The sequence below is a fragment of the Poecilia reticulata genome, chromosome 17, assembly GCF_904066995.2.
Source record: "Poecilia reticulata chromosome 17, P_reticulata-male-v2, whole genome shotgun sequence".
Classification (NCBI taxonomy): Eukaryota; Metazoa; Chordata; class Actinopteri; order Cyprinodontiformes; family Poeciliidae; genus Poecilia; species Poecilia reticulata.
In genome coordinates this window covers 31,948,265-31,964,478 of record NC_088846.1, presented here as the reverse complement: position 1 = coordinate 31,964,478, position 16,214 = coordinate 31,948,265, and the positions used below count along the sequence as shown (strand labels likewise).

General features: G+C 43.1%; 1 protein-coding gene across 2 annotated transcripts in view; it reads right to left on the bottom strand.

Annotated features, from left to right (window-relative positions):
- Positions 1-6,019: 6,019 nt before the first annotated feature.
- The window catches only part of adcy8 (adenylate cyclase 8 (brain)), a 97,196-nt gene continuing 87,001 nt past the window's right edge, over positions 6,020-16,214 (bottom strand). For both annotated transcript variants that reach the window (XM_008434781.3, XM_008434782.3), the window contains 4 exons: positions 11,037-11,183; positions 10,228-10,320; positions 9,506-9,620; positions 6,020-8,363 (listed from right to left, as the gene is read on the bottom strand). In XM_008434781.3, coding sequence (XP_008433003.1) covers positions 7,864-8,363; positions 9,506-9,620; positions 10,228-10,320; positions 11,037-11,183 — 855 coding nt within the window. In that variant the 3' untranslated portion in view covers positions 6,020-7,863. The remainder of the gene's footprint in view (positions 8,364-9,505; positions 9,621-10,227; positions 10,321-11,036; positions 11,184-16,214) is intronic.

Here is a 16,214-nt window from a genome sequence, read left to right as displayed (position 1 = left end):
TCCATGTTCTCCCTGTGCATGGTGGGTTTTCTCCGGGTACTCCGGTTTCCTCCCACAGTCCAGAAACATGACTGTCAGGTTAACTGGCCTCTCCAGATTGCCCCTAGGTGTGAGTGTGTGTGTGCATGGTTGTGTGTCTCTGTGTTGTCCTGCGACAGACTGGCCACCTGTCCAGGTGACCCCGCCTCTCGCCCGGTACATTAGCTGGAGAGGAACCAGCACCTCCTGACCCCATTGATGGAAAAAGGGTGAAAGAAAATGGATGGATGGATAAGTTGGATGTTGGTGGCATTGAAATTAAAACTGTAATGGAAAACAACCGAATGTTACTACAGGTGGAAACGACAAAGAAGATGACAGAAAGTGTAGAGGATGATGTGAACAAACTGTCTTCACATGTCATAAATCAAATAAATCACTTGCTCACCTGCAGGCATGTGGATCCTGAATCCGACCTGGAGGTAAATAATGCAGGTCACTCTGAAAAACACGCAAACCGCATAAACTTTGTGCTTCCTCAGATAAATGCCAGCTAGAACCGAAGATAAAATTAGATTTGCTGCTAACTTTGAATAAAAGCAGAAATGGCAGTGATCTCTGGGAAAACCCACAGCGATGTGAAGCGCACTGCTGAAGTAAAACTGCAGCTTCAAAGTAAACAAATGACTTTTTTCCCGTCTTAGACGTGAACGTTTTGCATAACGAATGAGCGCCAGAGGTAAAGATTCGGCCCCCTGCTGCTGTTAATTAGCTTCCTGTCATGATGGCGGACCTGAACCAACTCTCACTGCATCTGGTTTTAAACCCGTCAGACTGAATTAGATCCGCTGTGGTGCCTCATCCTCAACGTGGCAGGAACATTTCAGATTCACTGGAATTAAAAACTCGGTTTTTTTACTTTTTTATAGGCGATACAGAGATTTGTGACTTAATTCTCAACCCAAAACCCTGCAGAATTAGTCAATAAATATATTTCTGGTTACTTATAAATTCTGTTTTTCCATTTAAAGTCAAATCTGTGCTGATCTTTTGTTTAGCGACGTGCAATAAAAGTTTAAAAAGGCATTAATTTGTCTTGGTTTTACAAGGTTTATCAAACGAAATGCTTTTGTTTTAGTCTAAAGATGCTTCTAGAAACTTGTGATTCGTTACAGCAAAGTGAATATTTGTCATTATTTAAACTTTGGTGTAATTTATCAAACAGAAAAAATATTTTAGAGCTTCTGGCATTTTTGGTCTCATGTAATTTAATCTGCATCTCTAAACTATGTTGGATGGTTTATAGGAAAGCTAAGATTTTACCTGCACAGGTGATGGAGGGGAAAATGTTCCGCCGCCTCATCGCCTGGTTGAGTCTCCAACCTGAACAACAACCTAAAATAAAGAGATAAACGGACAAAAGAGATTAAATCTTGGGATTTTTTGGCCAAATGTCATCAAGGTATGTCTTTGATAAACACAAGTTTGCTGAATTGATAGCACTAATGCTAGTAGCTCGTAATCCACTCTGATACGCCGTTTCTTATTTACGACAAAACGTTCCAGTCAACTAAGAAGCATCCAGAACTACGGAAGCCGAGTAAATACAGAAATAAACGGACATGTTTCCTACACAGTTAGTGTAAATTCATACCAAGAAAGTTCCCACCCTCATCTATGGTCATGAGCTTTGGGTCATGACCGAAAGAACGAGATCACGGGTACAAGCGGCCGAAATGGGTTTCCTCCTCCGCAGGGTGGCTGGGCTCTTCCTTAGAGAGAGAAGCTCGGTCATCCGGGAGGGACTCAGAGTAGAGCCGCTGCTCCTCCACGTCGAGAGGAGCCAGTTGAGGCTCGGGCATCTGGTCAGGATGCCTCCTGGACGCCTCCCTGGTGAGGAGTTCAGGTCCCACCGGGAGGAGGGGAGACCCAGGACACGCTGGAGGGACGATGTCTCTCTATGGCCTGGGAACGCCTTGGGATTCCGCCGGAGGAGCTGGAAGAGGCTGGGGAGGGAAGTCTGGGCCTCCCTTCTGAAGCTGCTGCCTCCGTGACCCGACCCCGGATAAGAGGGAGAAAATGGTTGGATGGATGAAAGTCTGAACGTATTCAAAAGCAGGAAGTGGACTACAGCGCGGGGCATTCTGGGTAAATACAGCCAAAACAAACACGCAAGTCTCGGGTTAGCGGGAGAAAAGTCTTTTACCAAAGACGAGATAAATCCTCCAACAGCTAAAATCTAACGCCTTTATTTTGGTTCCGTTTGGTGAAGAAGGAAGTTGCTCCCAGTGTCTTCAGAGGTTTTTGTGTCGTTTCCTTCAGTGATTCTTGGTGCAGCGCCCCCACAGGCCAGGAGGGGAACAGCTTTTTCAAATTGGTTGTTTTGGCTCAGGGCAACGAGAAAGAGAACAAATGCTGCAGTTTTGATCCCGAATCGATCCGAGTCTACCGGACTGTCAGGAGGGAAAACAGAATAAAACACAGTTTGAAAGAACCTGCGTGGAAGATTCAGGCAGTTTTTTCTCAACCAAAACCCCCAGACTTTACAACGGCATCATTTCATTGCCTTCTAAGTGTTCAATCGATTACTAGAGCATTTCTATCAATCAATCAAATCAATCAAATGTTATTTGTATAGCACATTTCAGCAGCAAGGCATTTCAAAGTGCTTTACATAATTAAAATAAAAACAGCAGGTGACATTAAATAAACAGTGAGAAAGAGATTTAAAAAAAGATAAAAACATTAAAACCCATTTAGGACTTCAGTTAAACATCATTTAACTGGGATTCTAACCCTCAGGGACTTTAGTTTGACAAGGACTCCAACCTCGAGGTTTTTAGTTGAAACTCCGTCAACTGGGACTCTAAACCCCGTAGAACTTTAGTTAAACGTCGTTTAACTTTGACGTTTTCCGGGGGCTTTACATAATTAAAACGTGGAAAAGAAATTAAAAACATTAAAGACATGAAAACATGGAAGACATCAAAACCGGCACTCTAACCCTAATTTAGCCATAAGCAACTCTAACCAGGTGGGTTTTATGTTGATATTTAAAGGCTCTCAGTGTTTCAGCTGTTTCACAGTTTTCTGGAAGTTTGTTCCAGATTCGTGGTGCATAGAAACTGAATGCTGCTTCTCCATGTTTGGTTCTGGTTCTGGGGATGCAGAGCAGAACCAGAACCAGAAGATCTGAGGGGTCCAGACGGTTGGTACAGTAATAACAGATCTTTAAGGTATTGTGGTGCTAAACCGTTCAGTGATTTATAAACTAACATCAGTATTTTAAAGTCTATTCTCTGAGCTACAGGGAGCCAGTGGAGGGACTTTAAAACTGGTGTTATGTCTCCATCTTCCTGGTTTTAGTCAGAACAGCAGCAGCAGCAGCTTCTGGATCAGCTGCAGATGTTTGATTGATTTGTTAGTCAGACCTGTGAAGACGCTGTTGCAGTAATCAATGCAGCTAAAGATAAACGCATGGATGAGTTTCTCTAGATGGTGCTGAGACATCAGTCCTCTAATCCTGGAGATGTTCTTCAGGGGATAGAAGGTCGACTTTGACTGAAGTTCTGAAGTAACTTCATGCTTTAGTTTTCTTCTAATGAAGGACAGGACAATCGATCAAATATGTGTTGAACGCCACAGTTTACTGCCTCTAGCCATCGAGTTTGACATTATAAATATTCGTCCTTAGTGACTTCGTTCCATTTGTGCCTCAAAATCTGAATTTCTACTTTCCAAATGGGTAAAATTCAGTCTTTGAAATGTGGAGATTCTTCCGTCCTCTCACTGTAATTTCCTGCTCACAGTGAAATCTGTTCCAAATCCGTTTTTCTTTCCCATTAAATCAGTTTCTGCTGCTATTCTAAGATCTGCTTTCTGACATTTAGAGATATTTTTGCTGTGGATCTCAGTTAAACGCAATTGAAGAAGATCTGGAAAGTCAAACTGAAAACAACTCATAAAATAATCTGTTGTGTGAAAGACAGGAACTGTAACGGCTGCTCCATTGGCGCCGAGGTTTTTTTTTTGGTTTACGTTTGCAGGTGTTCCCAGATTTAAAGTTTGATTTGTGAAGTAAATGAAGCCACACAGAGAAATCTGATGATTTCCAGGAACCGGGCAGAAAACCTGCAGGTCCGCTGATTGGAGGAAGTTTGAGGTGAGCACTTTGCTCTTCACAGCAGGAGGCGATTTGTCAAACAGAGAACAACGGCTGGGAGGATTTACTGCAGGCAATTTCCACTCTGCAAAGCGTCCGAGGTGGAGGATCCACAGCAGAGATGTTCCACGTCAGACTGCAGAGTGGGCAAAACATCCAAGATGAGAGAGAGACAGTCGCTTTTAAAGCTCAACTGATAAACTGATGAAATAGTTTATGCAACGTTATCTTTTTACTCCGTTTTCCTCCAGGTTTTAATGCCTGTAATCGTTTGAATGTTTATGTAACAGAATAAAACTTAGTTTGGAGTCGCAGCGTCCATCGCTGACGTTTTCTGGGTGAGAGCTTTTTTATATCTACTGTTGATTTCTGAAGTTTTCACAGAAAATAAGAGGAAAAACACAATAAAATGTAAAGATTGCTTAGAAAGACCACAAAATAATAAATGTTGAGACTGAAAAATAATTATAATATTTACATTGCCACATAGTTTCCTTTCAGCTTTGTGTTTTTTGATGTGTTTTCTGGATCTCTGATCTTTATGAGTTGTTGCCCGATTCTAATTTTTTTACGTTTGTTTTGACTCGTCTCAGTTATTTATTTTTTGTCATATTCAGCTCTTTCATGCAACATTTTTTATCCTCGTCCATTTTCCAGCTGCATTCAGCGTCTTTGTGTTTCTTTTAGGGTTCCTTCACATCGTAATGAAGCTCTGGGCAGATCCCAGATCCCTGCCGGATCCCTGCTGGATCCCTGCCGGATCCCTGCCGGGTCAGTTGTTGGTGGCGCTCGGCGTCAGGTTCTGATGCTGCTGCACAGATCCACCCCCCATTCCAGCATTTATAAAGCCAGTAATAAAGACACAAACACTGCAGGCTCAACAGGCCGGCGTCACCATGGCAACCCCATCCTCCTCATCTGCCTTCATGCTGTTTCCTCCTCCTCCTCCTCCTTCTTGTCTAACAGAAAATCCATACAGAGGGGAGGACAGAGAAGAAGAATCAATTCCTCCTGGAAGAGCCGGCTTTGTGTTTGTCTCTGCCGCCGTCACCCGACACTCAGGCGGCTGCTTTGATTTCCTGATTTACTCCTCACTGATGTTTCTGTTTGGAGCATCGGTCTGAAGAAAAGGAGGTAGAAATGCTTTATTGATTTGTAAAAAAATAATAAAATAAAATCACCTTCTATCTGTTTTCTAATCGTTATTCGTGTAAACACGGAGAAATAAAAGCTTAAAGCCTCAGACTCTTCAGCAACGTGAACCTTTTCTGGAAACCAGGCGATGCGTCAGTGTGACTGGATATCTGCTGCCACCTAGTGGACGGATGTACAAACTGCAGGCCGCGTCTGATAAACATTGGAGTTTTAGCAGCGCGTTGAAAGCTGCTGAAATGTTTCTTAACATTTCTTCAGAGAGCAGCAGAAATTCAAACCTGGACAGAATCACCTCTAAAAGTTAATAAAGTTTATTCGATCTGTCCAGTAAAAACATAAAAGTTCTAACTTGTTGCTTCAAAGAACTAAAATTTTCTCTTTCAAACTTTGTTTACTTTTTGGAACTCAAGTTTCTAACATAAAAGTTTTATGTTGTAGAAACAGCTTGACAGGTGACATAATGACATTAAACTGTTGGACATGTTTAAAATAAGCAGTAATAATTATAGTGCTACAGGAATAATTAAAGCATTTTAATAATCCAAACATTGATTATAGAGTCTTCAAAACTTTGTTGCTTGTAAAATAATTTTTTGTAAAATAAAATATGGGAACTCTTAGTTTTCCTCACCTTATTTCCTTCAGATTAAAGTTTATTTTCCATATTTATCTACTAGAGTTTGAATGAAAGACCTGAAGAATCAAAACAAGCTGACGAGTCGCTTCTATAAAAAATTAGACCCCTTTTTATTGTGTTCCATATATAAAAGAAATACAAAAAAGAAACATCGACACCGGGCAAACGTCAAAGGGCAGGGGTCAGGTGTGAACGGGTCCGACGCAGGTGAGATAAAAATGGGAACGGACAGCAGGAACGTTGGGGGAAGTCCTGGATAATCAGTCTGGAGGACGGAGCGGGACGTCCAGTCCTCCCAGTCCTCCCAGTCACCATCTCCTCCTCTACAGTTGAGTTTCGGTTCTACAAACATTCACAGAAAGCAGAGCTGCGCAGGACGAAGATCAAACCTCATTGGCTGGATTAAACCGAAGTGGGCGGAGCTTGCAGAGAACGTGAACACACCGGAGGAACGTTCAGTTTTAGACATTCATGATAAAAACTTCAAAATAAAAGTCTCTTCTCCTGGATGTCCAAACCGCCCTTTGCATCAGAAATACTTTAATAAACCAGAACTAAACATGAGTTTACATTCATTTTTACTGAAAACATTAAATAAAGTCATGAGGAGAAATAAAGTTTCAAACAGTTTATTGTAACAAAAATCGAGTAAAACTCTGATTCAGAACCCATTTCAGCAGCGACTTGGACTGTCTGGCTTCAACAGCTGCAGCTCATGCACACATTTGCCTTGTAAGGTTGTGGACTTTGACTAGGCCGTTACGACACATCGATTCTTTTCTGCTTTAGCGATCCTGCTGTGAATAGTCGGGCGGGTTTGGATCATTTCCCTGTTGATGACCCGGTTTGGGTCAAACCGACCTCATGTTTAATTCAACTGATACATCGATACATAGAGGAGGTCAAAGTTCATTTAATGGCTGACCAGGTCCCAGTCATCAGCGGCTCCACCTGCTGGACTGTTGTGGTGAAACGACGATGTGTTTTACCAAATGTTGCCACTTTAGGACAAAAGTGTAAATATTTTTAAACTTCACTCATACTTAGTTCACCAAATGTTTGTCATAATTTCCCCTTCAGAAGTTTTTCTCATGTAAGCGATAATCCTGCCGTGTGTTCAGTGATCTGGTTCGCTCCGATCTAAAATCGGTGATATTCAACATGTTGGGTCATCAGGGCCCGATATCGCAGCGCGTGGCGTTCCCAGAGGTCAAACCAGTTCACAACCCGCTGAATGCGGCAGGTCAGAACGCGAGGCGACGGAAACACAGACGATAAAGTACCTGCCATGACGCACCAAAAGGTTTTAATCTCTGCTAAATATGATCCATAATCTGTTTGTTGACTCTGAACTCACGTTTTCTGAAATTTCCCGTCTGACGTCTGAATGCTGCTGCTGATGAACTGTACGACCAAACCTGTTATACCGTAGATATTACATCATCACACGTTTTTGTCTGTCAGGTTTTGAAAATTGGCCGACAATTTTAAAATCTCGCTGTGTGAACCAGGAATTAACCAGTTGCTGTTTTACCCTCTGACTGCTCTGAAGAATGACAGAGTTCAGACATCACAACTGGCACAACATTAGCTCACAGCTCCAGATCAACAAACTGCCAGCTGCTGTTTTTCTAGATGCATTTCTGCTCCTGATGATCATTAAATCAATGGAAATGATCAGCATCACCTGATCAAATCCATTCGACTCTGATGGAAACGTTTTTCTCCCCATGACTCTGAAAAGCCCTAAATCAGCCAAAGTTTAACGTACAATTAGCGCCTTGTTGTTTCCAAGTATCGGTCAGAGTTTCAGACCGACGGTCGGACGCTTCACCCACCAAGGTTTGACTCAACCGCAGACGGGGTTTGTGCCTTCGGAGCAGTTCTGCCTGTAAGGAATCAGCGTGGAGCCAAAACTCTGCCGGGCGTCTCAGGACAGATCCGTCTTATCCGGAGCTTCGGCGTGATGTCCGCCGCCTACCTCGGCCCCACCGGGCGCCAACAACGTCCTGCGGTTGTAGTGGTGGTGGCCTTTCATGATGCCCGAGTTGTTGTTCTCGTTGAGAATCTGCTTCTGCTTCTGCCGGTTGAGCGACTGCACCAGGCCCAGCACCACGGCCGCCAGGGAGTACTGGCCCGTGATTTTGCGTGGCTGCAGGATGAGCGGGTTGGGCTGCACCCGGCCCAGCAGGAAGTGAGTTCGGATTTTGCCCTCCTGCTCGCTGATGCCCTTGACGTAGATCTCGCCGCGGTACTCGAAGGCGAAGCCTCGCTCCTTCAGGATGAGGAAGGTTTCCTCAGGAACCTGGATCTTGCCGCTCACGCCGGTGCTGTCCATCCGGCTGGCCAGGTTCACCGTCTTCCCCCAGATGTCGTACTGCGGTTTCTTGGCGCCGATCACGCCCGCCACCACCGAGCCGTGAGCCATTCCTGGGAGAGAAACAACTCACTGTGGAATCTGGTTTTAAATGCACCAACATTTTAAACAAGTTTCAGTCCTTCAGCTGTGGAAGCAAACGATATGAAAATCCATCTACAGGTTATTACAGCAAATAGTCAATTAATTTAGATTTTAAAGGGTTATTTTTCAGTTTTCTTAAAGTTTACCCTGCATGTTAGAAATAGTGCAAACTGCTGAACAGATTCCTTTAATTTAGAGTAAATCCATGTTCAGATATCAGATAAAGCTACATTAGGTTTAGAGATGCAAACAATTAATCAACTTAATTGTCTTTTAGCGGTTTATTAGATTAAACTGATTAAATTGATTAACTAATAGAGTCGTAGTTTGTCCCGCCATCCAGCAGAGGGCGCCGCTGCTCATCCTTCAGCGGAGCCAGAAACAAAGATGGCGGAGATATTAAAGAAAGGAGAAGATAAACGGTCCAAACGGAGTCGGCTGAGACGCCAAGTGCTTTTTATGCGGTTCTGATTTGAAATATAAACATTTAACAAGCTTCTCAGCTTCACCGTAAGCTTTCATTCAGCTGCAGGACAGAAACTTTAACTCCTCGACCAAAAGTTACTGATGTGCTGCGAAGTTTAACGATGTGAGAAAACAGTGAGTAGTTAGCTAACATACAATAATGTTACACTTTTTAAATTCAGTATATGATGAATATATATACTGAGTTATTTATTATTGTGTTATGGAAAGACGCTCCTCTTGAAAGAAACCTTTGATTTTTTTTAACTCCTCTTAATTAATCTATAGTGAATCGATAAGATCAATCAACTTTAGACTCATTAATCCATAACTTCCACCCCTCATTAAGTTATGGATGGTAATTATCAGCGTTTCTCATATAAAGCATAGAAATTCAACATGTAGATTTCAAAACTGCATAATCGAAATAATCTGTCATAAATAAATAGAAAAGTTGATTCAGGTTTCCGTTGATAATTTCTGGCTTCTTTGATGGGAAGTTGATCATTTTTTAATCTTCTGGCATTAAGTCATTTCTACTGAAAAAAGAAGGATCCCTGGCGTTAAATCAAGCAGGTCATTTTCTCAACTGAATAACTTAACCGAATCAGATCTTCTGACCGACCGAACGAACGAACTCGCTCACCGATCCGCAGCTCGAAGTTGTTGAAGGAGTGCTTGTTGATCTCCTGGATGCTCTCGTTCAGAGCGATGGCGAAGTCGGCCAGCGCACACAGGTGGCCCCATTTATCCTCACATTGCTGTGGAATCAGAGAAAACGGCTGAAATAACCTGAAGACGCCTGGAAGCTTCACGGATCGGCCTGACGAACCGGGCCAGTCAAGAACCGAAGCAGGAATTTAAAGTTTGAACGTCAGAACCACCTTAGTTTTACCTCATATTAAAGAAAAACATTAATAAATTTCAGTAATCATGTATGTTACATGTTTATGTTTTCCCATTATCTCCAACAAACCTGATAAATTGATTATAGTTGGACTGAAATTTAGTTTGTGGGGATTTTGATTATTTTGAACGTATCAGAAATGGTGATCAATTACATAAATAAAACAGATATAAGTAATAAAGTCCAATAAGTGATCCCACACTAAAGCACCTTGTATGTTCTGGAAAAAACCCAGAAGTTCCCTCTATGAGTAACCTAATAAAAACATGTAAACCCATAAATTACAGCATGAAACAACGTGACAGGTGACTTTATTTGATTAAAACATGTATCTGTTGGACATGTTCAAACCAGAATGGGTAGAAATAACTCCAGCGCCCTGTGAATAGTTAAACCATTTCAACAGACCAAACAACAGGCAGCCAGTCCAAACGGTTCTGATGCTTCCTGCGGATCTTCACCTGTTTTTCAGGCGACAGACCAGAGACGGCCATGTAGGTGCTGCCGATCGTCTTGATCTTCTCGATGTCCTGGAAACGGTCTTCACCCAGCAGCTGCAACAAAAACAACGTTCACTGAGCTTTAAAACAATCGGACACACGTCAGACTGAGCACCTGGCCTCATCTGCTGCTGACCCGAAGAAAACCAAAGTTCTGTCTGCTGCCTGAGCCGTTTCTTAAACATGACCGACTAAAGCAGCAGCCGCATCCATCAGGATTTATCTGCAACCAGAGGAAAACTTTCCTCTTCCAGTCATCAACAGTCTGAAATATCTTTCCTGGTATCGATTTCTCTGCAGCATTTCCTCCTCAGACTCTCGTCCATCACAGACGGGAAGAGAAACAACAGGAGTAACAGCTATCCTGAAGTAGCATCTTTTCTGAGAAGCCAGAACCATCAGAACCATCACCACCTGATGTCCCAACAACGAGCTGCACCTCAGGTCAGCCACTGGACAAACTGCTGAGGAGGAAACATTTAAATTCAAACCGTTCAGGAGAGAAAGGCTAAACGTCTAAAACTGAGATTTCTGCCAAACTTTAGCATCTTCAGTGTGGATGTAGAGCAGGAGCACAGTAACCGCTACAATCCCTGTGGTGGTTCTTTGCCACCTGCAATAATTCGTTTTTGATTACCTGCAAACAGAATCATCATTTCTGCAGAGATTTTGAAGTATTTTCTAAAACAGGATTCATGTTTTATTTTTTATCCTGAATGAGTGATGGTGTTTACGTCTTTAACAGATGGTTTGAACTTCCAGCGCCTCACCTCATCAAAGTCAGCGATGATTTCATTGAGCAGCCGCAGACACTCGACTCCCTGGTTGTTCATCTCAGTCTGGGAGTAAAAGTCTGCAAAGCCGGGGATGGAGGCGAACATCACGCCCACCGAGTCATAGGACTGGGAGTACAGCTCCTGAGGAGACACGACACAACGAGACGTTAAAACACAGCGTAGACGTTAAAACACGGCGGGTACGAGACGATAAAACACAGCGGAGACGTTAAAACACGGCTGAGACGTTAAAACACGGCGGGTACGAGACGTTAAAACACGGCGGGTACGAGACGTTAAAACACGGCGGGTACGAGACGTTAAAACATGGCGGAGACGTTAAAACACGGCGGGTACGAGACGTTAAAACATGGCGGGTACGAGACGTTAAAACACAGCGGAGACGTTAAAACACGGCGGAGACGTTAGAACATGGCGGGTACGAGACGTTAAAACATGGCGGAGACGTTAGAACATGGCGGGTACGAGACGTTAAAACACGGCGGGTACGAGACGTTAAAACACGGCGGGTACGAGACGTTAAAACATGGCGGAGACGTTAAAACACGGCGGGTACGAGACGTTAAAACATGGCGGGTACGAGACGTTAAAACACAGCGGAGACGTTAAAACATGGCGGGTACAAGACGTTAAAACATGGCAGGTATGAGACGTTAAAACACGGCAGGTACAAGACGTTAAAACATGGCAGGTATGAGACGTTAAAACACGGCGGGTACGAGACGTTAAAACACAGCGGAGACGTTAAAACATGGCGGGTACAAGACGTTAAAACATGGCGGGTATGAGACGTTAAAACATGGCGGAGACGTTAAAACATGGCAGGTATGAGACGTTAAAACACGGCGGGTACGAGACGTTAAAACATTGCAGGTACGAGACGTTAAAACATGGCGAAGACGTTAAAACATGGCGGGTACGAGACGTTAAAACACGGTGGGTACGAGACGTTAAAACATGGCGGAGACGTTAAAACACGGAGGGTACGAGACGTTAAAACACGGCGGAGACGTTAAAACATGGCAGGTACGAGACTTTAACCCCATCAGAGAAAATGCAGCCACTGCCACAGGATTACCGGTTGAGAACAGACAAATATAAGTAATGCACCAACGTATTAAAGTTCCTCTTAGTATTTCAGTCAGTTTGAGGTCTGGACTTTGCAGATGTGTTCAGGATCATTGTCCTGTTATTGACTTACACTGCTTCACTATGGCTGTGTCTGCATGTAATGAACTTTTAAAATGGCACAAAAAGAAAAATCAACCAGGATAAACAAAGCATGAATTCACATGTTGACGGCTGCAGTAAACTGGAAGCTCAGGTCAAAGACCATCATGGAGCACACATCTCAGAAGAATTGAACATTTTACCCTCCAAACTGGAAATTCGGAGTTTCATGCCTCTGGTAAGGCACCAATCAACCACAGGATGAAAACTTTGTTACGTCAGAATTTATCAGTTTGTTTCCATCTCCCCTTAAGAGCATGAACTGTTTTCCAGAAAAGCGCAAAACGCCTCAAACGTAAAAACTTTTTCAAACTTCAACATGCTGAGGCCTGTCGCCCAGATCATGAGGCGTTTTAACATGTAGTTCTGCAGAAATGTTTGGATTACTGCAAAGTCAAGGCACAGTTACTGACCGCTGCCATGATGTGCTTTGTTTTCTCCAAACTGGTTCAGAATGACAGAAGAATGTCTTTATGTTGGTCTGCAGAAATCCACTGGTTCGTTCAGACCCAACTTTATGATTGGTGCTGCTGTATTCAAACCTCCACCTGCTCAAACTTTTTCACTCCTTTTCCAATTGACCTGTTTCAACCTTAAAGATGCACATCTGGGAACATCAGCAGCTTCCCTAAATCTTTTTCCACCTGTGAATGACCCCTCAGTGAGATTCAGGTACATTTGGTAAACAATTCAGCAACAATTACCAAACTAGAGTCATTGCTGATAAGTTTTCACCCTGCCGTTCTCCAACACACGACACAGCGGTCACACATTTTCCATTTTGTTTTCATTTGTATTCAAGAAATAACGACTGTGTGGATCTGTTATAATGAGATGTAAATCATTTTAAAACCCAGTAAAAACCAGATGAGCTCCATTATATCCTCACATGAATAAAATAATTTGCTCTGATCTCACATCAAGCAGAGAATCCTCCTCAAAATCACTGATTAATAAATGAAACAGTGCAGTGCACCCTTCCCTCCACCAGGGGGCAATGTTAGCTCGTACCAGAGCAGCAGGTCTGCAGACACGAAGCAGCAAATCCTTACATCCCAAATGTCACATTCAGTAATTCATCATGCCATTAATGTGGTATTGTAATAATAGGGTGATAAACATTAACGTCCAGCCGCAGTTCAACATTTCAAGTTAATAATTCAGGGGAAGCTCCGTCTGTCCGCAGGCTGCTCTGGTCTTAATGTAATTACACAGTTGTGAAAACGGGCCTCTGACCTGAATGGAGCTTCCTCAGTGGCTTTATGTGGCTAATGAGCTCAGCAAACGTCCAAACTTCAGAAGGGAAACTTGGTTAAAGTCGAACTAATTGAATTTCTTGGTTTGTGCTGCGTTGCTGCGCTGAACGTCAGGCAGCGTTTTAAGGTTCAGTCGGGTTCAGTCCGGCCACCGAGGCCTCTTTAGTACGTTTAACTCTCTGGGCTCCGGATATTTGGTGGAAAGCATCAGAGGTGGAGGGAGAGGCGGAGGAAAACCAGACACCAAATATTTACAGAGTCGTTTTTATGCTCTGCTGTTGATCCCGACTTTAGGGATAAAAGTTATGCATTTTAGTTTAATGGGTACAAATGTCACTCGGTCTTGTTTTCACCACTAATCACAGCATATCAACACACACTAGATGTCACAGCGAAGTAATTTATGGGTTGGATCTTGCCCGGAAAATAAATGGCTCCATTGATCCGACCAGCAGAGATTTATGATCAAATCTATGACCTGTCAATAAATGTTTCTGTCATTTTATATCTCTTAAGGAATATAAATAAACATTGTTCACAATATTTCCTATGTTTTCCTGCTGTGAGCTGCCATTGTTTCCATTTCGGAGCAGAGGTGACGTCACACTGTGTGTGTTAGAAAGCAGTTTCTGAAAACAGGAGTTTATTAGTTTGAAATAACAAAATGACATGAAGACGGAGAGATTTAAGTTAGTAATAAAGACAGTTAGCATAATTAGCATTGAGAACCATGAATAGAAATCTCTCCGCAAAATGTCTCCATGACAACAGCAACAAAAAACTTTAAAATCTCTGAAGAAGTCCAAAGCACAGCTTTGAAAGACTTTAGTAAGGATTGATTAGGACACGGTAAAAGTTACCTGCTTGGAAGCAAATAATAAATAAGTCGGAGTCACAGAAAGTTGAGTAACAATAATAATCCAGATGTGACTTGGATTAAACTGCTTTGCCTTGTTGCTACAGCCTGTAACTATGAAACGTCAGCGTAATCAGCGCAGACTGAAATGTCCTTAATCAGGAGAAGCTGAAGCTCCAGGCGTCTTCATGGCGTTCTGCTGCAGCGGGGCCTGAATCCCAGAACAATAACCAGCCTGATTGATGCTGCAGCGCCTGATGAGGAGCCAAAACGCTGTAATCCCCTCCTTCATGACGAGGAGCGCAGGGAGACGAGGTCGGCTACCTGCACTCACCTGACGACAACGAGTCACCTGCCAGAAAGCCCTCTGCACAGAGGTCCATCCAACAGAACCAGGCAACTGGATCTGCAGGTCACCTGGATCTGCAGATCACCTGGTTTCCTGGTTGGAGGTGAAGGGAAGCTTCTCCGTCCTCCCTCTGCTGATGGCGTATTTCCCACCAATATTCATCTCAGCTGGCAGCTCATTAAAGGGAAACTATTCAAATGAGATGCCGTAGTTTAATTATCCTCACTAGTCCTATTAACAACTGTTTTTTTTGTTCCAGAATGAAATATTGTAGCTGTAGATTTGTTGGCCATAAGAATCGCAAAGCTCTTCCTGAACCCCTGGTAAAAACCACGTTAAGGAATATTTTACATGAAATCATCCGTAACAACGAGAAGCGAGACAAAACTTCAATCTCTGCAGCCCAGCGGAAACCTTTCTACAGCATTTATGTCTCAGATGAACATGATTTTGGTGGTTTGGTCATGGAAAGTTTATATCTTTGTTTCACTCCAAACCGTGTTTGTTGCTCGTTCTCAAGCACACAGCTCCAGTTAAGGTCCCAGTTAAAGTCCCAGTTAAGGTCCCAGTTAAGGTCCCAGTTAAGGTCCCAGTTAAAGTCCCAGTTAAGGTCCCAGTTAAAGTCCCAGTTAAAGTCCCAGTTAAAGTCCCAGTTAAAGTCCCAGTTAAGGTCCCAGTTAACGTCCCAGTTAAGGTCCCAGTTAAGGTCCCAGTTAAGGTCCCAGTTAAGGTCCCAGTTAAAGTCCCAGTTAAGGTCCCAGTTAAAGTCCCAGTTAAAGTCCCAGTTAAAGTCCCAGTTAAGGTCCCAGTTAAAGTCCCAGTTAAGGTCCCAGTTAAGGTCCCAGTTAAAGTCCCAGTTAAGGTCCCAGTTAAGGTCCCAGTTAAGGTCCCAGTTAAAGTCCCAGTTAAGGTCCCAGTTAAGGTCTCAGTTAAAGTCCCAGTTAAGGTCCCAGTTAAAGTCCCAGTTAAGGTCCCAGTTAAAGTCCCAGTTAAAGTCCCAGTTAAAGTCCCAGTTAAAGTCCCAGTTAAAGTCCCAGTTAAGGTCCCAGTTAAGTTCCCAGTTAAGTCAGGATGAAAAAAGCTGTTACAGACGTCACCACTTTGTTGCTACGTTTAGTTTTTACTTTTCTGACTTTCTATCAACTTTTATTTTCAGAAATTCGAGCAACGACAGCAAAAATTTCCGTTTGTGCTGCTATTAAAATTATTATTATAAATAAACGTTTCAAAATTCTCCCTCACTTGTCTGTTTGTTTCGGTTCATGATGGTTCATGTCGGTTTGTGTCGGTTTGTGTCGGTTTGTGTCTGTGTCTGTTTGTGTCTGTTTGTGTCTGTTTGTGTCGGTTCGTGTCGGTTTGTGTCGGTGTCTGTCTGTTTGTGTCTGTTTGTGTCAGTTTGTGTCTGTTTGAGTCAGTTTGCGTCTGTCTGTGTCGGTTTGCGTCTGTCTGTGTCGGTTTGC